This window comes from Exophiala dermatitidis, assembly GCF_000230625.1.
Source record: "Exophiala dermatitidis NIH/UT8656 unplaced genomic scaffold supercont1.3, whole genome shotgun sequence".
In the NCBI taxonomy this organism is placed as follows: Eukaryota; Fungi; Ascomycota; class Eurotiomycetes; order Chaetothyriales; family Herpotrichiellaceae; genus Exophiala; species Exophiala dermatitidis.
In genome coordinates this window covers 2,580,176-2,601,196 of record NW_008751648.1, presented here as the reverse complement: position 1 = coordinate 2,601,196, position 21,021 = coordinate 2,580,176, and the positions used below count along the sequence as shown (strand labels likewise).

The following is a 21,021-nucleotide window of genomic DNA, read 5'->3' as shown; positions in this document are numbered from 1 at the left end:
GAATCGACCTGGTCACACCGGTAGCGCGTCGCCCGTTCTGCAACGATTCTGGCAATTGATCGGAAATCTATAGAGGCTTTTTTTCCAGTAGCAACTCCTGAATGGCGATATACACTAGTGATTGTCTGAGGCAGCCTCTTGAGGAACTTGAACCGGGCAAGGTTGGCCGCAGCCGGTGCTGACTAATCATGTGCAGTTCGGTAATACTGTGGCCTGCCACTGCACTGGCATGGCAGCGAGTGGCCTTACTGACCTGAGGCATCCGATACTGTGCCTTCCAACTGGCACTGCAGTTCCGCGTCGTCTTAGCCAGAACATCCTGCTTTTACACGGGGTCTTTGTCCGGAATCAAAGGGACTACAACTATCTCATGTCAGGATGGAAGCCGCTTCGGCGAGGATGGCGTCAAGAAACCAATTCGACGGTTTCGCGCCGCCGCGGTCGACGCTCCAGCGATACATTTACAATGCCTGCGATCCTATAACCAACCTCGAGCCCAATCTGGCGTTGAACCTCGAGATCGTTGACCTGATCAATTCCAAGAAGGGAAATGCACCTCGCGAGGCTGCCATGACCATTGTCCAACTTATCAACCACCGAAACCCTAACGTCGCCCTGTTGGCGCTGGCCTTGTTGGATATCTGCGTGAAGAATTGTGGCTATCCCTTCCATTTGCAGATAAGCACAAAAGAATTCCTCAATGAACTCGTGCGGCGGTTTCCCGAACGACCTCCTATGCGGCCTAGTCGTGTTCAGTCCAAGATCCTGGAAGCGATTGAAGAATGGCGACAAACCATATGTCAGACGTCGCGGTACAAGGAAGATTTGGGCTTCATAAGAGACATGCATCGACTGTTGTTGTACAAAGGCTATATGTTTCCAGAGATACGCAAAGAAGATGCCGCCGTACTCAATCCGAGCGATGTGAGAACTTGTCCCCTGGAGTTTAAGATGTCCCTACTAATAACTATTGCCTGCAGAATCTACAGTCCGCGGAAGAGATGGAGGAGGAAGAACGAGCAGCACAGTCTGCGAAACTGCAAGAACTGATACGGCGTGGACGGCCTCAGGACCTCCAAGAAGCTAATCGACTGATGAAAGTGATGGCTGGCTATGACACGAGGCACAAGACGGATTATCGCGCAAAGGCGGCGGAAGAGGTCGCCAAAGTTCAACAGAAGGCCAGGCTTCTGGAAGAGATGCTGCAGGGCCATAAAGAAGGTGAAAAGTTTGGTGATGGCGACGTCTACGAAGTATGTCTCTTGAGCAAAACATGGGCAAACCAGGCACTGATTAGGTACAGGAACTAGCCGCAGCGCTGCAAAGTGCCCACCCCAAGATTCAGAAGATGTGCGAAGAAGAGTCCGACGATGCCGAGGCGGTTGCCAAACTCCTCGAGATCAATGACAGCATCCATCGGACAATAGAGAGGTACAAATTGATGAAGGCTGGCAATCTGGAGGCTGCCAACAAAATCGCAAAGGGTACATTGGGAACAACAACAGGAGTGGGAAAGAACGCCGCGAACGAGTTGTCCTTGATCGATTTCGACCCGGAGCCGCCAGCTGGGCCGGCAGCATCAGATACAAACGGTTCCCTCCTCGACGCCGGCACGGCCAGTGCTCCCTCGACACAGCCCTCCAAGCCGCACACAGTAGAAGACGATTTGCTGGGGCTCTCACTGTCTGATCCCAGCCCTTCACCTTTAGGAATGATTTCTCTCGGACCAAGCAGTACGACTGGAGCATTCAGCAGCTTCAGTCAGCCGAGTCCACAGCTATTCTCACCGACCCAGCCTCCACCGCCTGAACATGCGGCATCACCAAAACCTAACTATGATGCCTTTGCATCACTCACCAGCGCCTTACCGTCCTCGAAGCCTACGACGCCAGTACCTGCTGTCCAGCAGACACGGGCTCCCAGTCAAGCACATAACGATCCTTTCGCAGCTCTTATTGCCTCGACTTCAAGTTCTCGCCCGTCAACACCACAAAATGCCAACAAATCGCAGCCTATGTCGCAATTCCCCTCAGCGCCTAAACAACCTGCTCCTCAACAAGGTGAAGAGGAGTGGACGACGTTTGAGTCGTCATTGCCCGAGACGAGTGTAGTGAAAGTACTCTCATCCTCGGTGGAGATACTGTTTGAACCACGTCGGCAACCAGGAGAGTCCACGATTCACATAACGGCGCGTTTCTCCAACACCACGAATCAACGCATCACGGGTTTGCAATTCTTTGTGGCCGTGGAGAAAGCTTACTCGCTGGAGGTGAAACCACAAAGTGGGCGCGAGATGCAGCCCCAAGCACGGAATGCAGTCCAACAAGAAATACTCCTGAAGGGAGTCCCTCTTGGAAAAGGTAATTCGGTCAAGATGAGATACAAAGTGACCTATGAACTGAACGGCCAGCCGCGGGAGGAACAGGGCAATGTACCGTCATTGGGGATTAGTTAGGCATGGTGGGGTTCACTATCCCTCAACCGATTCCAAGTCGAGAACCTACCTGCCAGTGGTACATATTGTAGCAAAAAGCAGCAAACGGGAACATGACGCGCGAGGCCCATTGTCGTAACTCAGTTCACTGGGGCCGTTTGGGTATCTACTAGTAAAGCGAAGCTTGGTCCTCCGTCGCTACTGGACCGGTCACTTTTTTATCCTCGTTGACTTTCTATCCCTAATAAATCTTTCGTATTCCATTTTCCTCCTTGGCAGCTCATCGATGCCAATTTTGGCGACACTCTCACTGGGGGAGACATCGTCATAGCTCAAAGAACGGGGCATGACTCTCTCATGGGGGCGTGGCAAGCAGTGATACGAGCCATGCTGCCAGATGGCCTCCGGAAAGCAACCGATCGGTGGCAAAGGGAGCGATTGGCAGCGATCAATCGATCGAGCACCGGTTAATAGATCCAGGACGAGATCAGATCTTGCAGATGCCAGCGAGATGACAGGGACCCACAGACCGAGAGGGATTCGAGAATGGCCGTGTAAAAGAGGGGACGGGGAAGCGAAGTAGTAGTAGTACTGATCACGGCTGTGCCACTGGCATCTGGCATATCTGACAGGGAGCGAGCGAGATCTTGTATGATGGAGATTGCCAGTGTATCGTGTGGCTTAGATCCCTGAACTTGAAGCACGGAAAATTGTGATTCTGGGGGTGCCTGGAGAGCCTGAGGCTCTGGAGCTCACTGAACGGCAAGAGAACGCGAGGAAAGGAAGGAAAGGAGGGCAACCTGGATGCAACTTGCAGTATGAGCAAGAATTGAAGTTGAAAGCATGACTGCTACTAGTTAGTATTCAACTCGTCGATCCTGGATCCTGGTGCGTTTGTGTTGTACGAAAACTCTGGCGCAGGCTGCAACTGCAAAAGCGGGCACTGCAACTGCATTCATGGCACGCGGAACTTCAGAGTTTCACATTAACTCCAGCAATTTCAAATACAGCTGTCGGAAGTGTTTGAGCCGGATACATTGTACCTACTAGTGCTATAGCACATACTGTAGTCTCACTTTTACGCCTCCACAGCCTGAGTCCCTTTCAACTTCTCCAGCGTTGGGAAACCATCGCCGCAATTGGAATGAAGCTTTCCCAGAATCCAATTTTCCTTCCCGAATGGACCACTGCCATCTCTTGTCGGCCGAGCGATCCTTTTTCACCGCCCACCACAATGGACCACTGGTCTGGGTCACCACGACCACTACTACTAGTACTACTGCCAGTGGCCGTGGCATCGGCGCATTGCTAACCTGCCTTGTCAACCGTGGCTCTCTGCAGAGTGACCGATCGCCCTGCTGGTCCACCAGACTGGGGATGGGGTGGTCTGACCCAAACCCACAGCATCCGCCAACGGACCGAGCATAGTAAGTTGTAAGAACCACACTCAGGGGCTGTCTAGTGGTAAGGTGAAAGCGCGACTACCGACAAGATAATGGGAATTTGAGAATTAGGTATCTGCACAGACCAATTTTGGAACAGAAGGAAAGTCTCGCGCTGACTTTAGGCATGAAATTAGCCGGGATGGGGAGCAACTAGCAGCAATCAATCCCCAGCCTGAGTTGGTTATTCTTTGCGAGTGCGTCCAGGGTTGAGCCTGCACATAGCTTTTCCGGAGACGTCCACCTTGCATCGACCTCGCAGATTGTGTGGTACTGGGTAGCTGGCAGCACAAGACACATTCTCAGATCCGATCGGAAACCATGGCACCTCGCAAAGGATTCCTATTCCGCTGCCATCAACGTCAATCAAACCCGCATTGCCTGACATGGTAAATCGTTAAGACAGTTCGATTGCCGATGGCGCGCTAAGATCTGGAACTACGACCGATAGGGTCAAGAAAGGGTGGGCGCGCGCGCAAAATCAGGCCTTGTGTGACAGGAAAACACTTAAGATATGCTCTGACACGAAGCGTGTGGAATGCAGCTTCAGTACTCTCGTGCTGGAGCAAGCCCATGCAGTGGTTGCAATTTCCGCCAATGCAGGCAAGCAACCAAAAGCACAAAGCAAGCGGCATCAGATGACGAACCAGGGTGACCCCTGGCGATACCGCCGACACAAATCTGGGATAATGGACACTGGCATCTCATATGGTCACAGTGAGGGCGTGTTATTAGCTCCGATTCAGACCCTCGATGAGCGGATGAATGGGCCGCCGGAGATGGTTTACGGGAGGAGCTGGATCGACCAATCCTCCTCCATGATCGCTGGCTTAGCGGCCTGGTTCAACTCTATCTCAGACTGACCTTCCGTATCGAGCATGGTGTCTTGATGGCCAGGGCCTGCCGCCTCCTCGCTGGGCTGGCGTGGGTAAAGCAGTACTTGGACCCAGGGACGATCCCTGGCACCTGGGAAGGGCGAATGGCCGATCCGCAGCAACACCATTCCCTTCAAAATGTCCACTCCCAACTACCACTACCGACTGCCAGTGTGCCGCCATCATGCCATCTCTGGCATTTCACGCCTCCCTGTTGCTCATGGAAATGCGTCAGTCAGCCAACCAGCAATGGTTTGCCAGCAGGTATTCCTCGGCCGGTTGAGAGCTTGGAAGCTCTTCCGCAATCCACTTGCACACTGGCATTGGCATTGATCAGATCATGCCTTTTCTTTCACAGCCACAAATATCCTGGTCGGTCGTATTAGCACCGTATCCCTCGCGCACGATCCTCGCCTCGACAATCGCCTCCGCCTCCGCCCTGGGTATCGACGCTACCCATCTACACATACCTCATGTTGGGAGTTATCTCCCGCCCGTTCGTATCCACTCGGTCAAAACAACTTCCTTTCATGATGACCGACGTTGTACGAGCCCCAATTCTGCAGCTAACACTCGTCTTCTTAGGTACAATAGCTTGGGTTGAACTCTACGCTACGTGTAAGCAGCGGCTCTTGGCCAGCATCATCCCGGTCTCAGGCCAGTTCGCTTCAAGTTCGTCTTGATAGAATTACTTCTGCCGTTTCGCCACTTTGTGTATCTGTTCTCCCTGTGTTGCTTCCTTTCTTTGTGTGTGTACCGAGCTGCCACTTATGTGTACTCCTATGAGAGATTGATTTCTCAGCCATTTCAATTATAAGGTCACTGTCGTTCGACAGAGATACCTTTGTCTTGTGCACCTATTACTGTTGCTAGCAGTATCCGTGCTATCTATCTGTGAAAGTTTACTGGTGGCAAGAACAAGCCCAGTTCATACCGCCTACGTCCAAGTCGTCACTTACCCCAGCATTGGAAAGAGACATTGCCGTGGTTCGGTTGTCGTTGAACAGTCGCCCTCATTGTCGTGCAAGTCAAGTTTGTTTTGTTTCAAAATGCCTCCTATGAGGACCACACCGCCGGCAAAGGCGATCAAGACCGAGCGGACTCACGAGGAGAACCAAGAGAGGTACAGCTATAACTCCACGTGTCTGTTCTTCCATCATGCTGACCTGGTTGTGTCTGCAAGAGCTTATATCGCGGCCTCAAGAAGAAGTGATCGAAGCCTGGAGGCTCGTGTCGAATCGGCACGACGAGCCTCTGAAATCCACAAACGCCGCACTGGCCGGTCACTCCGGGTGACGGAACAAGATGTTATCAACGAGGAGATGTATGAAGAGGAGGATGACGATCTGCCGCTCCAGTACCGCCGTCTTACAGCGCATCTGCAGACGGGCTCCGCGGATTTCAACCGACGACTAGCCGCGTACCTCACCAACCAAGTGGCCATGAGAAGCGCGATGGAACAAATGATGGCAAATGGATATGCACATTACCCTTCTCAGTCAGGGTTTGCAACAGCAACAGCACCATCATCTTCGAGACCGAACATGTTCCCATCTCCCATGTTATCACACCCCAATATGAGCAGTATGGTGCCGCCGTCAGGCGCCGGCGGATCCTACCGGACCGCCCCATATCCGTCCCCCCATCAACCTAATTTTCGCTCCGGCCACGGCAGAGCCTTCTCCATGGCCTCGATACCAACCCATGACTTGAACAACCAAGGACGGCAGTCTCCTCCTTCAGCCAACTCATCCTCCTCGGCGGACCCGCAGCAGGCCCCTTCGCTTGACCACCATAGACGAATGTCTACACCAGGGTCAATACCACGAATGGGAGAATCACAACAGCAACAGCAGCAGCAGCAGATCGATACCACTGATAGTGGCAGTGGCATCAAGGCGGAACCAGAGTACCTGAGACAAGCTCAATTATCACCGCCCTTGTCGCACGCAGGAGGTGGAGGTGCCGGTGGAGGTGGTCTTGTATTTTCGTCACCATGGCAAGACCAACTGGGGGGTTTTACCACCACGTCGTTACCGCCCGAGGCTCAGCAGATGCTCGCTCATGCACCAGGTTTGGACCCCAGTGACCCCAGCTACGCCATGCTCATGCACGGGTCAGATCAGTACATTTCGAACAATCGGTACTATCCATGGCACGGCAACGGTCACGACAATTCTGGCAACCCGCTCAAAGGCATGCCTGTTCATGACCACACTTCAGCGTACCAAGCTACTGGATTCGGCATGTCGGCGACCCTGGCGCCCTCGGTTCTTGAACAACAGAATCCCAACGGTAGTTCTACCACCAGGAATGACAGCCACAGCAGTACCAGCAGTGGTGCAGAATCCACCCCGACGACTACTACAAATCTCACACACGGCAAGTCGTCCATTTCAGCGGCTAGTGATGCCACCACCACCACCTCGCTTTCCTTGTCGTTGCCTCTCCCGACCGCCGGGTTAGATTTCAATTTCAGTCAGGAGACCATGGCGCTCTCGAAAGGTCTTGAGTTTGGTGCGGGCAGCGGTGCCGGGGTTGGTGGTATGAGCGCTGTCACATCTGGTCAAATTACCCCTGCGGCCGAGGGGTTCTGGGACCACTTTGTAATGGATGGGAGTTGGGATGATGGTGGTGATATTGAAGTCGACGTTGGTGGTGGTAGCGGAGGTGAGGGTGAGGGTGTTTAATCTCTTATCTGCCTGATTTTGTGGATAATGTCCAGGAGAACGAACAAAAAGAAAATTTGCGCGGCGTTATGGCGACATTTTATCTTCCTGGGTCTATTACTGCTACTATTGTCCACTCTTGAAATAATACCTTAGGTACATAAATTCTAATGGTAAGCAATAAAAAGCCAACGAGACTGGAAAGGAACGGAGTTGGAAGTTTTGCTACTGATGGTATCTTGTTCATCAGTGTATTTCGTCCCTGTATGTCTAGGTACCTAGGACTGGCTCGGTTCACTCCGTTTATGGACTACCTAAGTAATGCAAACCCGAATCATACAACTTGAACTCCGAGATAGTGCTAGCAGCCTCAGTGCTCTCCATCATCCTCACCCTACGAGTACGTCCCCTGGTCAGGGTGCGCTTTTTGGTCATACGTTTCCTGGGTCCTTCACTCCGTCACTCCTCGCTCTGGCTCACTCTCTGTCTCTGTCGTGCGGGCCTGCCTATCTCGTCCAAAGCGTTCCATTTCTTTTCTTTTCCCATCCACCCTTTCTAGACTTGGTTTAAAAACAACGACACCATGCGTGCAACGCCTAGTATTTTATCACTTTATCACTTGTCACTTATCACTTTCCCGCACCATTGCCGGTAGTATTGGGATTGGTATTGTTATTGTTCGGCGAGGCGACCCGTGGCGACGTGGCCGAGGCCGAGGCCAAACTGCTCCTCCTCGACCTGGAATACTCACCCGACCCGCGGCGCGGGATACCGACGCCGCCTGCTCCAGACAAGGATGGACGTGGGCCCAGGTCAAAACTCTTCCTCACACTGCTCGAACTGCTGCGACGACGCCTCATGCGAATTTCGTTGGGGTCGGCGACCTCGCCCATGCCGCTTGCACGGGCGAAGAGGATCAGAATGTCGGTGAGACTGACGACGCCGACCAGACGGCCGGAAATCCGTGCACCGGGTAAAGAAGAGGCCGAAATGCTGGGTCCGCTGGGCGTAATGAACGGTGACTGATCGGAAGGAGAGGACACAGCAGCTGCAGCGGGGACTCCGCTGGCCGCCGAAATGGAAGATGAATGGCTTGAAGTCGGTGCCAGCGTGGAAGAATGGATCGAGGGTGTAGGCGGGCCCGAGGAGAGCGGTGACGTGGGATCCGTGATCCAAAGACGGTGCGATCTGGTGGCCACGAGTTTTGCAACGGTGTATGCCAGCGTCGACAGCGGGGTGACGTGGAACACGGGGAACGAGTCTTTGCCTTCGTGCATGCCTCGTGTGGATAGGATGACGGTGATGAAGTGGATGCATGTGTTGCGCAGCAGAGGCAGAGACGTGGATTTGGTCAACAATTTGACGTCGAAGTTGGAGATGTTGCCAATGACGTTGTAGTTGTGGTCGACGACGGGTAGAGACGAGACGCCTTCGGTCCATAGCAGGATGAGGGCTTCTGCAAGAGGTCGGTCGCCACTAGTAAGGAACAGTGTTAGTTGCTTGAGGTTCAAGAGACAGAGTGAGAGACAAAATACTCACTTGATCGCAACCACATCTTTGGAACCAATCTTGAGATCGCGGAGATGCTGCGTATACAGCTGATCCAACACCGGGAAGCTCCTCCCATAATCCCAGAGAAATTTGATCAGTCGGACTTGACTGAGAACCCCCGTTGTCTCTTTGGTGGTTTCGTTGATCACGACGACACGATGGACACCTTTGCCAAACGTTTCCACCGCTTTGATGAGGTCGGATTCCTCGCTCAGGAACGTCAAGGGCTCTTTCTTGCTGAGGTCTTTGATGTCGCGCAGATGCATGGCTTTTCCTTCTCGTGCCTGTTGCGCCAGCCTCTCCAGCTCTTCTGCCTTGTCATCGTCGTCCGGCTTGATCAATCCCACAACCAGCAAAAGGTATGCATTGAGGTCCCGGTAGTCGAACGTCCCCACCACCTTGGAGCCATCATTTTCTCGGACAAGAATCGCGGGTGCTCCTGAGTCGACAAGGACCTGTGACCTAAGTTAGTACAGAGGAACAGACACATAGGTGTCCATATGTACCTTTGTGGCCGTTTCCACGGCACTGTCAATATCCACAAACCGCAGGTCGGCTGGATCTATCAGTTCTTTGACCTTGATCGTGGTCCAGTCGCGGCCGGCGAACTTGGGGTCGGGGTTCTGCATTGGAGGGTTGTCAATGAGTTCTTGGACGGCGAGCTGCGAAATGGAAGGTTGTCGCTGCGATCGTGGCGAGGGAGGGTGGCCTCGTAGTTCGTTAAAAGTCTGGCGATGTTGGGCGGCGGCGCTGGAGGGGATGCGTAGAGAAGGGGTCCGCGCGGTGCCAGTGCCAGTGCCAGGGCCGGTGGGTGATTGTGCGTCCAGACTTGATCGACTGGAGGAGGCGGCGGTGGATGGAGGAGACTGGACGGGAGGAGGATCCCTATTGGGCGTCGACATGGTAGGGGAGGTCTTAAAGGAGCTTCGGTGGTGAGATGGCGAAGCGGTGCTGGGCTTGTTTCTGGCTCAAAGATTGGCAATAAAGTGATGTGATGGTCTTGCGATATTTGGGTAGAATTACGGCAAAGCAGCAGCGCTTCAGCCAACCGCGGGGCGCATCTGTTACGTCGGTGGAGGAGAATGACAGGCGGATGGCGGTCTTGAATAACAATCCTCCGGGAAGCAGAAAGATATCTCGTCCTACTGTTGGGATTTCGGGATGTGTACACGGTAAGTTGCTTGCAAAAATGCAAGTATCACGAGCTCAGTTGAAGTGAGCCATATTATTCTCGTGGAGTTGGAGTGTTATCTGACGGAACTGTACGACACACTTCGACCCCCTGGTCACACTTTCGGCGGAAGTTGGAGTGGGAGCTGACGTCGTGGGGGAGCTGCTACGCCTGTGAGCCTCCAGAGGCCTACTTAGGGAGCCTGTGATAGGCGCAAGGGTCCAGGGCACCACCGGTTGCAGGCCTGGAGTGATAGGTACCACTGGCAGCATAGGTACTACAGCGTTGTATGTACAGTAGCACTGCCAGCGTCCCTTCTACCATTGTAGTTCCTCGCCCCTGCACTCAGACTACTAGTAGTACTATACAATACAGTTGTAGATACTCTACCTATCAGGTACATGTAGTCAAGTACCCTGCTATTCTAGTATGAGTCGTATGTCTGTAGGGATCTTCAAGTTTTGGTCTGCTGACCGATTATTATACAGTGGTAGATTGAGCGTCGTTTGCTGCCCCTTGCACAAGAGTTGCGCATCTATTGGCCCATAGCTGGACCCCAACCGTTTACAGATCTAAAGACACTCCAGCTTCTCTGCTCCATCTAGAATCTACCATGTCCCAGGGTTCGCTGCCAGTGTCCCATGACCACTCACATCACTCCACGATCTTCTATCCATTCATTACATTGTACCTAGGTACGTTGTATGGTCATCGTGCATTCATGGTTATCTGGCCCTGCTGCCGTGATAGCACAACACTATCATCTAGCTACCATGGAACCCCTTGAGCAAGTCCGCAACGCTTGGAGCTTTCGTTCTCGCCATTGCCCTGCCAGTGCCCTGGGACCCTCTTTTGGCCGGGGGAGACGCTGCCCCCTTTGATGCCATTTCCTGGTTCCTCATCCTTTTCGTGTGGTCCCGACCTGTCGCACTAGCATCAGGCTGGTCGATTCGTTGCCCGGCACTTGCTTGCACCCTGGCGTTTTCGAAAAATATCGTTCGTGTCGAAGGAAAATCGTCGACAATATGTGACCACTGACGCGGCGAGCCCAGCCATACCTCCAACACTGGCAATCTCTCCAGCAGATTCGGTCGTCGAGGGTGCGCGAGGTTGGCAAACAGCTCCAAGCTATCATAATAGCAGCCAGACACAGAACCGTAGTAGAAATCATGATTCCCAATAATTGGACGTAGGCTTTTGGCACTTCTCTTTGCGTGTCGTGCTTCCCAGCCAACCGCTTGCGAAACGCCCTCCCAGTCCGCTCGATTGCGCTGATGTAGCTGCGGACAGTCCGTCACGATGACATGACACAACGACGGGAACGAGTCGGTGTATTTGAAGAGCCAGTCCGACACATGTTCCTGCCACCCGAGCAGGATGACACGTAGGTGTTGGAAGGCCTGTCCGGACGCTGCGAGCTCCGCCCACGACCTCATAACCCGTTCGTCGAACTTGGACACGTTGTTGTCGATGGTGACTTGTCCGTCCGAAAGGTCAAGGACGGCCAGATTGACAACGGTGTGGATGGAAACCAAGTCAGCAATACTCAATCGCTTCGGTGACACGCGGATACATGTTAACCAGTTCACCTGGGGTGATGTGATGCCCGTGAGGTAGTCAGACAACGGCAGCGACAATTGCTTGATGTCTAGCAAGTATCTGTATTCGGGCTGTCCAAACTCGCCCTCGCCAGGGTATGAAGCAGCCAGAGTCCTCCAAGCGTGGAAGCTTTCGCCCCTCCTATTGGGAACGTGTCAGTCGTGCGAGAGGGAAATTCACGGGGGTTTCAGCTCCTTACATGGACAGCAATTGTTTCCAAATCCTTTCGGCCATCGACCACGGCACACTGCCAAAGTGATCTGGACCCAGACCTTGAAATTGCGTCGCAACCTTGATCTTTGCCATGTCCGCCAGTGAACGGGCTCCATAGGCGTGCGGACGTGACTTTTTCGTCAATGCCGGAGTCCTTGGCTCGCCAATCCAGTCGGAATACGGCTTTCTAGTGAAACGAACTTCGGTCTCTGAGTAAACCTGTCCTGAATCTGGGTCGTATTTTCGTTCAATTGTGGGCTTGGGTGGCAATGATGACAGCCTTTGTTTCTGAGCGTGCTGCGGCCGCCAATGGGGACCAGATTTGGATGCCTTCATTGCGTGTGGCTTTTTCTCTAGTAGTCTATCCATGCCACTGTCTCACAATGTTTTCAAGCATGCGCTCAAATCTGCAAGTTGAGGTCTCAACCGGACCTGAGCAGCTTGGTCATAGCCAGGAGAGATTCCTTTTCCATTGTTATTTCCTGAGACCTGGAAGGTTGCAATAAACGAAAAGTCGCCGTTCGGACTTCGACTCTGGTCAAAGGGAGCTGCCTGCGTATATGGTCATAATCTTTGCCTTTTGCTTAACAAATACTTCAAGTTATGAGGTCGATAAATTGCCATCGAACCAAAGTTTCAAGTTGATGCGTAACCAGTTGCCAAGACCGCCTTCACGCAGCCTTGCCACTGCATTATTGAGTCGGTGGCGTCCAAGTCAACAGGCACAACTGGAATCACATACTGTACGTTGTATGTTTACGACACGGCTTATCTTGAACCCCTCAATCTGCTTCAGCTCATATGTTTGATTCATTCGTACACGGGTATTATCTGTGTGCTTGTAGTATCCAAAAACCGTTGCAGGCAAGCTGGCACGGGAGAAACATTTCAACAGGCCCCCATAACTTTATCAGAGTCATCAAAGTCGTCCTCCCGTCAATGGTCATCTCTCATTATTGTTTGATATTCGACGAGGCTGGTTATTGCCAAACACCATTGGAACGAGCAAACATTTCTTGATGCTCCTTTAGACTGGCCCAGTGCACCAGCTCGTCCTCTTCGATCTCCTCCGGTGTTCTCAGGAAGCCCCCGTTGGCATTATCGGGCATGCCTCGATAACGCAGAGGGCCCAACCTTTCTAGCTTCGCCAAAATCTCCAGGAACGTGTGAAGATACGCGTTGACGCTTTCCGAGTCGAGCGTCGGCATCACACTCATTCGAGAACGCTTAGTTTCGAGCAATGTGGAGGCGACGGTTCGGATTTTGTTGCACTGTATACAGTTAGAATTGTGCGGACAGGATTCTTCAATCTCACTTACAAAACTCATCCCATTGGGTTCCATGTTGACCTGGTTGATGCTTTTCAGCAGCAATGCCATGTCGCGCACAATATCCTCACGCTCCACAGCCATCATTTGTTCGCCCGAATCCATCAAGCTGTCACTTGGAGTCCGTCCGGCCACTTGTTTGGCGTAGCTGTGCTCCATCCCGGCGGTCAAGATTCCAGCGGTGGGAGAGGCACTACTAGTAGCCCCCGATTTATCCGAAGCGAAAACTAACTTGTCACGGTCCACAATCTCATACAAATTCCAAAACCGCTCAACGAGGTACGATCTCGATGACAGCTGAGTGGCGTAAATATTAGCCTTCTGAATTTCGAACTGAATGGCTCTTTTCGAGTGTGGCGGGACTGACAGCGAGCCTCGGCCGCTGCCGGGCGTCAGATTGGTGTCGGACTCTGTCCCTTCGCGTCCGTTGAACAGATGAGAATATGCTGAGATGTCGGTCTGGCTAGGTGGCCATTCGCCAAATCCATTGGCTGGGTTTAGCTGAAGCTCCTTTGGGGCATCGCGGGTAGCATCCTTCACGTTCTGTAATGCGCGCCGGATGATTTGACGCTGCCGATCCCAGTCGTAGACCGTATTAGCACCGAACGCCATCTCTAAGGCGGCAAGGAAGTGAAACGCCCTGAAGACCTTAACATTCAGGTTGAAGCCCACCAACTCTGAGACAACGCCGCGAGGCTGTGGAAACACCTGTGACTCTGTGATGTACTCATCGTCCACCTCTAGCGGAAGAGGGGGAAGCATCTCGGCGTGCGACACTGGGGGCATCAGCAGATCGCCTTCCGCCTCATCAAGCTGTCGAGCGGACATGGCCCCCACGAAAAGCAGCCAGAAGAGACGTCGTCCCGATTCCTGGTAGACGTAATCAACGGGAGGAGGATGGTTGGCCTCGACCGGAGAGAACGTGACTCCGGTATTCCCCAAAGGAGGGCGGCCTTCTGGTCGGTGAAAGCCCAGTTCCCGCGTGATAATGGTACATTCGCCCAGGTATAGGCGCAGCCGCGGGAGGTTCCATGTATAAGCAGCGGCAATCGCTGTGAGATAGCTGGCAATCCCGTCATTGAGGCTCATGGATCTGTCCTGATAGCCCACACCCCGGGCTTCGTGAAAGACTTGGCGACATCTATCGATCAATGCGCCGGCATTCGGGAACTGTGCCCGACCTGCCTCCGAGTTGAAAAGTTGCCGCGGCCTTCGAGGGAACGATGCCACTAGGCATTCGATCATGGCAGCAGTCAGGGCCAAGAAGCTCCGGTTGGTCCTGTCCTCCCTAGCCTCGAACAACCGGCGGAACGTGTACTCGTGCGGTATGGGAATTAACGGATGGATGTAGGTAAAGTAGTCATCGAGAAGAATGTTCACCGTGAGCAAATCGCAGATGGACTCGGCCGACAGCGGGGCAGGGCCTGAGAGAGCGGCCAGGCTATAGGCGGCATCGTGGGTTGGCGAGGCTCGAGATGCTTCGTATGCTGTGCCTTCCAGCTTCTGTCTCTTGATTGCCTCTGCATGTCTATTGGGAGGGCCTCTGCGTCGACTCGGTCGGTCAAAAGTGCAGGGGATATCAAGCGCGGCGCATGATTTGCAAGGAGGTCCCGTCTCATCACACTTTCATTACGCGTCAGTCAATGCGCCGGCGCCGTTTGTAAGACATTGACTCACCTTGACCTTTCGCACACTGCAGCTATCACAAGCCTTTCTCAACCGTACTTTAGGCTCTGACGAGCCGGTCGACTGCGGTCGGCTGGATTTCGACTGGGGAGGTCCTGGATCCGAGCGCGGCACCGGTAACGGGATCTCGAACTGATTGCCATACGTGGGTTGGAGGTGGAAATCTGAATGATCCTCATACTTGTACGCACCGCCTGGATCTTGGGGATGGGTAGACGCGTAGGACCCAACGGGCGAGATAGACGACATTGTAGGGTCACTCGGTCGACGTCGTTACGATTCCTGACGCTGGCTACAACAATCGAGGGCCACGGGTGAACGTCGGCACATAACCGTTTTAGTGGTGAATCCGGAGGGTTGCGCCAGACGCACGAGATCCGGGGCGCAGAGTGTGGAGGCAGATGCGAAACCCACGGTGAACGGCGAACTCTCGTGAACTCGTCAAGTCGACTTGCAGCACCAGGTTTTTCTTCTGTGGGTACAAGGCGAGAGGTGTCGCCTCTGCCGATGTTTGAATCTTCACCGCTTGCGCTGCCGAGGCGAGCCCATCACGATGCTGGAGGAGATCAGTCGTCAGTGTCGGTGTTGGTCTGGTTAAGTCAAGTCTCTGTTGCCGTGAAGAAACGAGAGGCCAGGCTGCGTGTGGGTGGCATGATTTTATTATCACTGTTAGGGACGCAACGAATGTGGGGATCGAAGAGGAACTTCGCCAGGTTTAGCAGTTGAAGCCGTTCTTGATTGATGTCGCCTCTGCTCTCTGGTCTTGCCTCGTCTGCTCTGATCTTGTCTGCGCTGTGTGCTCAACAGCCACTGCTACTACTACCTTGTCCTGGCACTACTGCTACTGCTGCTTCTTGCCACAAGCCCCAGGCCACCACCATTTGTCGCTGTCTTATTAGTGGCGGGGCCCCAGGTACTCACTCACCTCAACCTAGACTCGAACCTCTCGTAGTGTAGCATTTCTGTACGAAAATCAAGGGGCTTGTTAGGTGCAGGGCCGTTGGAGGCCGTTGGAGACCATTGGAGGTCAATGAATGGTGATCCTCGTCGGCTTCTGTGCATTAATCCCTGCTCGCAGCCTCTTCGCGCAAGTCTAGCTAAAGTGATTGCTGCCCAGGGTGTGACGGTTGGCCCCGGCCATGATTCGTCCTCGAGCAAAGGACTGGCCGAGTTCATTACTGCCTAATGCTACAAACGAGAGTGAGCACGCGAAATGATGGTTCTTAGACCTGGCCAGTGTCTGCCAACACCTGATGTGGCCGGTCGCCCAACCCTGTACCTATTGTTGGGGCCATTATTAGCCATTCCGTCCAGCAGAGGGTTGTGAATCAATATCATGATCAGCAGACGGATTGTTAAGCTGTCAACCTCGAGCGCCACAACACCACGTACGCTCGAAGCGCCTTAGATGGGCGGGCATGTCTCGCAATCTCGCGACATGCAGTAGCAGCAGGTAATGCGCATTCGTTCAGGTGTTTATTTGTACAGCCGCAAATATTTCCATAGACCTCCACAATCTAGCAAACACTGAGGAGAGCAGCAGAAGGTCCTGGGGTAAGTGGGCAGATCTCCCTCTATCCTTCTGATTTCCCCTCCGGCAACGATTCCCACCACGGAAGACCGCAGCACATTGACAGAGTGAATACAGAGGATGTTTCAGTTTTGAAGAGAAGAAAGGAGGAAGGAATGCCGCAGGATGCTGGCGGATTGATTTTGATGCTGATTCTGCCTGCCAAGACAATGCCTTGGCAACATGAACATGCAGTCCGAGTCCTGGAACTCTCGGAACTTTGAAGTCGTTCTGGCTTACGTGATACGCTGCACAGTTGGTCGTTTTGCCGTGCCGTAAATTCTGTTCTTGACGTAGTAGGACATGGGACTGCAGTGGTGTCTACCTGGTAGCCTGCGGTGAGCATTAGGTAGGTGCCTGGTAGGTACGGTGGCATCTGCCGGTCGACAATATCAGTATCCAGCCTCTAGATGTGCTGCCTGAGATTGGCAGTAACAGTATTTGTACGGCGAAAGGCACATTTCAAGTTGTGTATGGTTCAACATGGTTCTTAACGGCTGGAATGCCGTCTGGCTCTACCCTCTGAAGGTGCGTATTGTACCTCCCTCTCGACGTCGATATATCACTGCTAACCTGTCTGCCAGGGCGTCATTTACCTCGTCCTTCGTCCGTACTTCTACCCTCTGTTCAAGGCTCGCCTGATTCCTATCTTACTGCTGTCCGCGTTCATCTACGCCAACCTTTTTATATGGACCTTCCTCCCTCAAGTGGCTTTTCTCGCCATATTCCAAGGAGCGGGAGCGTGGCTGAATGCAACATTTCTTGTGCTGGGGGAAGGAGCTGCAATTGTTGCCCTGCTTTTCGAGGCTTTCTTTGTCGATGAAACGCTTGTGGACATCTTTGATGCAGTCTTGATTGACCAGGGGCTCACCGATCTGGTCGGCCAAGGCCGTCTGCTTGATCTCGAGGCCGAAAACTCGGTTCAGATGCTTGGCAAACCGACAGTATCCTCCATCTACAGTCCGTTCAGTCTGCGGCAGATCTTAGAGTTTGTCGTCCTCCTCCCAGTCAACTTCATCCCTTTCGTCGGCGTACCTATCTTCCTGCTCCTTACGGGATACAGAGCTGGTCCGTTTCATCATTGGAGGTACTTCACCCTTCGAGGCTTGGCTAAACGGGACCGCAAGGATTATGTAAGAAAACGACAGCTGAAGTATACATGGTTTGGGGTTGTGGCGTTGACACTCCAACTTGTGCCGGTACTAAGCATGTTTTTCCTCATGACTACGGCAGCTGGGAGTGCTTTATGGGCGGCCAAGATGGAAAAGGCGCGGCGGGTCCGTGAACAGGTCGCTGCTCCAGCAGCTGAGCCGTATCAAGATAATCCAGTCTAATTCAAGCATTTCATACCGAGCTTGCTCCCGCTGTATACTTTTCAACGACATCGGCTACTTCTTCTAGACTTCTGACCACGGCCGTGGGTTTCTCTCCGAGTCGATCCTGCCAGCCATTTCCTGCTCGGTCGACCCAGGCTGCTTGCATGCCCATGGCCCTCGCACCTGTGACATCGAACGGGTTCCCAGACACAAGCCACATAGTATTCTCCTGGCCGACTTTGCCAACCTTCTGTGCAAGAAACTTGTACACTTCAGGCGCAGGTTTGAAAGTTCTGACAGAGTCCACAGTGATGATGTCTTTAAAGACAGATGAGTTCAGATCCTCGGATCCGCTAACCGAGTTAGAAACCATGGTCTTGGTGCCGTTGGAGAAGACGACACATTGAATGGCCGGATTATCTGCCAAACGTTTCAGGCATGGGTCGACATCGGGAAATGTGGACAGAGAATCATATGCTTCCATCAGTTTGTTGGTGTCGCTTTCGGAGAGGCTTACGCCATGTTCCGCCAAAGCATGATGAAGAGACTTCTGAGTGACCTCGGAGAAATGCTCATAGCGCTCTTGAATTCAATGTCTCAGCCACATATGCATGGGTAAATGTAATGATCTGTCGGACGTACTCATGCTATTCAGTCTCCATGTGTATTCTAGCTGGTACTTCCTCCACACGGCAGCGATCGAGCCAGCCCGGTCTTGCCCAAAATGCACCGCTAGTTCTTTGGCAATACTTTCGGTAGACAAAAGAGTGCCGTAGAGATCAAAGGCGATCACGGTCTTAGCCATCACTGCAATATTGACCCTAAACTAATGGCCGGATACACCGCGATTTTGTGATAAAGCTATGGCTCCGTGTTGAGTCAGGGCCTTCAGCACAATCAGAGCCCAAAGCGCTGTCATGGACATCAGCCTCGGATAAGCCCACTGGCACATAATGACGAGATGGAGATGTTTAAAATAAGCCCGATTTGTCAGTCGCTTACATCCACTGTTCCCCGCTGAAATATCGTGCACGTGATTGAATATGGGGTCCCCACAGGTTCGAGCTTATATTTACCCAACATCAACTTCCATCCTGCTCCCCCTGGCCTGCTGAGTCCATGAAAGCACCAATGCATGACTCAGAAAACGCCAATTTTGATGTCTTTCGTGATTGTCTATTCTCAGCCATTGTAGAGAAATCCTCGGGCGGCGCCCATGCCCGCAAAAGCTCCAGACGCAGCTCTCTCCGGAAAAAGAACACCGCTCCTGAGACCTCGTTAACAGGCTCTGAGCCCTCTGAGCTGGTCGAATTTGCAGATTATCTGGCAGCTGAAGTCTTTGAGAGCCTCCCGGACGAGCTTCAGAGCCTTTCCCACCATGCCATACAGAACGATGTTGCCCTGTCGGACGAATGGTCTTTGCCCCTGACCTTGTCTGTGCTGGAGGAAGTCGCAGCACGCATGCCTGGGGAGGTCAACGATAGCCTGACGGCATATGGGCTGATTGAGCCACCCAAAACGGACCTCCAGTCCTTCATTGCCCCAGTTCTGTCTGCGTACATCGCTGCCGTTACAACACAGCCCCCCAAATGGGTCGAAACCAGGACAAATGCGTGCGAGATCTGCGACCGGGACTGGGTACCGTTGACTTACCATCATCTGATACCCAAACAGGTACATGCCAAAGTTCTGAAAAGAGGCTGGCATGAAGAACGCCACCTGAACAGTGTTGCATGGTTATGCCGTGCCTGCCACAGTTTCGTCCACCAGATGGCCTCGAACGAGGAGCTAGCTCGCAAGTGGTACACCGTCGAGCTGATTTGTTCGAGGGAAGACGTTGAGAAATGGGCAGAATGGGTGGGTCGGGTACGGTGGAAGAAGCGATGAGGATGAGACTTGAGAATGCCACAATTTTTCTCCATGAGTTTGCCGATTTTCATCCATCTTCTTGGTCCCCAGAAATGGGGTATGGTTGATGGACAATGGTCCCATCGCTGGCTTTGAGGCCCCATTCCTGGTCTCCTTTGAACTGATGTGGTTGGTATTCAAGGCAAGGATGTGGCATTGTCTCATGCTCGGGGCATAGCGTAAAAATGTTTGTGCTTGTCTGCCTGCTTTGTTTGAGAGACTTCATAACGCTGTCTCCTGTCTTTCCTCAGCCTTGTTCCTCTTACTCCTTGGAGAGGACTCAAGCAGCATGGCTGCTGCGTCCAGGCTCTCTGGTGACGACTCCTCACCGGCGTCCCTATCGCCGCTCCAGATCAACGCTCCTCAGGATGGATTGCCGTTATATATATAACGCTCTTCAGTACGTTCCCGCCGTTTGAGCGTGAACGATCCTCACCATTAATTGCCGCTCCGTCTGAACGCCCATCCTTTTTCCCTTGGCACCGCCGAATTGGGAAGCCTCTGTCTATTTAAACTCTCTCAATTTTCAGAACTCTCTTCCTATTCCTCTTCTTCTTTTTCTCGTCACAAATCTACCACATACCCAAAACATCCTTGGGTTAGAAAGTCTCCTACCTTTCACAACACTTGTGACATCTTCTCATACACCATGACACACAAACACAAAGGCTTCTCATGGCATTCCAGCTGTCTTCAAACTTCAGCAAAAAGCGTTCCAATTCTTGTGGTTGTTGACTATTTTGTTGGTGGTGGAGGGTATAGCATGTTTCTTTTGCCTGCCCTGCCGGAGGCACAAGCCTTGCGGAGTGCACCATGCGCAACACAACATCACAGAATGCAACTAACAACGCTATCTGGCCTTCACGGGAGCGCCAACCGCCAAGGCGAGAATTTACAGATTCAGCAGAATCTCAAGATATTTAAGTCGGTGCAGCGTGCACTGCACTTGACTTCCTTTTCTTTCCTCCTCTCATCGATCAAAACTCCGATCGATCCAAACCTTCTCAAACAATCTCAATCGACAAACTTGTCGATTGATCGATTGAGAGGAGGAAAGAAAAGAGCGCATCCTCACAGAGACGTGTAAGTGAAACTGCTTTGACTTGTTGCCCTCATCACAAACATCACTTTGGGAAACCCGAATTCAAGTTGAACTTGGACTCGGGTCTCAACCTCACCTGCGCCCATTTCACCTGCGCCAACCTCCCCTGCGCACACCTCGCCTTGACTTGAGCCCTTCACCTCTTGTTTATTTCATC

At 52.7% G+C, this 21,021-nt stretch overlaps 8 protein-coding genes across 8 annotated transcripts; 4 read left to right on the top strand and 4 right to left on the bottom strand.

The window, feature by feature from the left end:
- Positions 1-378: 378 nt before the first annotated feature.
- On the top strand, positions 379-2,455 carry HMPREF1120_03935 (uncharacterized protein; the record flags this gene model as incomplete). Its single annotated transcript, XM_009158026.1, has 3 exons — positions 379-924; positions 981-1,253; positions 1,304-2,455. The coding sequence occupies 3 exons, from the start codon at positions 379-381 to the stop codon at positions 2,453-2,455; spliced, it is 1,971 nt and encodes a 656-aa protein (XP_009156274.1).
- A 1,280-nt stretch (positions 2,456-3,735) lies between these two features.
- On the top strand, positions 3,736-7,652 carry HMPREF1120_03934 (uncharacterized protein). Its single transcript, XM_009158025.1, has 3 exons — positions 3,736-3,948; positions 4,014-5,874; positions 5,935-7,652. The coding sequence occupies exons 2-3, from the start codon at positions 5,801-5,803 to the stop codon at positions 7,439-7,441; spliced, it is 1,581 nt and encodes a 526-aa protein (XP_009156273.1). The 5' UTR covers positions 3,736-3,948; positions 4,014-5,800; the 3' UTR covers positions 7,442-7,652.
- On the bottom strand, positions 7,629-10,329 carry HMPREF1120_03933 (uncharacterized protein). Its single transcript, XM_009158024.1, has 3 exons — positions 9,478-10,329; positions 8,960-9,426; positions 7,629-8,896 (listed from the first exon to the last, which is right to left on the bottom strand). Exons 1-3 carry the CDS (start codon positions 9,871-9,873, stop codon positions 8,050-8,052), a joined length of 1,710 nt encoding a protein of 569 aa, XP_009156272.1. The 5' UTR covers positions 9,874-10,329; the 3' UTR covers positions 7,629-8,049.
- A 256-nt stretch (positions 10,330-10,585) lies between these two features.
- On the bottom strand, positions 10,586-12,581 carry HMPREF1120_03932 (uncharacterized protein). Its single transcript, XM_009158023.1, has 2 exons — positions 11,941-12,581; positions 10,586-11,882 (listed from the first exon to the last, which is right to left on the bottom strand). Exons 1-2 carry the CDS (start codon positions 12,321-12,323, stop codon positions 10,907-10,909), a joined length of 1,359 nt encoding a protein of 452 aa, XP_009156271.1. The 5' UTR covers positions 12,324-12,581; the 3' UTR covers positions 10,586-10,906.
- A 159-nt stretch (positions 12,582-12,740) lies between these two features.
- HMPREF1120_03931 (uncharacterized protein) lies at positions 12,741-15,956 on the bottom strand. The gene is made up of 3 exons (XM_009158022.1): positions 14,960-15,956; positions 13,274-14,905; positions 12,741-13,225 (listed from the first exon to the last, which is right to left on the bottom strand). The coding sequence occupies exons 1-3, from the start codon at positions 15,215-15,217 to the stop codon at positions 12,935-12,937; spliced, it is 2,181 nt and encodes a 726-aa protein (XP_009156270.1). The 5' UTR covers positions 15,218-15,956; the 3' UTR covers positions 12,741-12,934.
- An 857-nt stretch (positions 15,957-16,813) lies between these two features.
- Positions 16,814-17,891, top strand: HMPREF1120_03930 (uncharacterized protein). Its single transcript, XM_009158021.1, has 2 exons — positions 16,814-17,066; positions 17,123-17,891. The coding sequence occupies exons 1-2, from the start codon at positions 17,022-17,024 to the stop codon at positions 17,870-17,872; spliced, it is 795 nt and encodes a 264-aa protein (XP_009156269.1). The 5' UTR covers positions 16,814-17,021; the 3' UTR covers positions 17,873-17,891.
- HMPREF1120_03929 (haloacid dehalogenase, type II) lies at positions 17,571-18,830 on the bottom strand. The gene is made up of 2 exons (XM_009158020.1): positions 18,497-18,830; positions 17,571-18,436 (listed from the first exon to the last, which is right to left on the bottom strand). Exons 1-2 carry the CDS (start codon positions 18,657-18,659, stop codon positions 17,883-17,885), a joined length of 717 nt encoding a protein of 238 aa, XP_009156268.1. The 5' UTR covers positions 18,660-18,830; the 3' UTR covers positions 17,571-17,882.
- Positions 18,831-18,985: 155 nt separating this feature from the next.
- HMPREF1120_03928 (uncharacterized protein) lies at positions 18,986-19,741 on the top strand (the record flags this gene model as incomplete). Its single annotated transcript, XM_009158019.1, has 1 exon — positions 18,986-19,741. One exon carries the CDS (start codon positions 18,986-18,988, stop codon positions 19,739-19,741), a length of 756 nt encoding a protein of 251 aa, XP_009156267.1.
- Between the last annotated feature and the right edge of the window lie 1,280 nt (positions 19,742-21,021).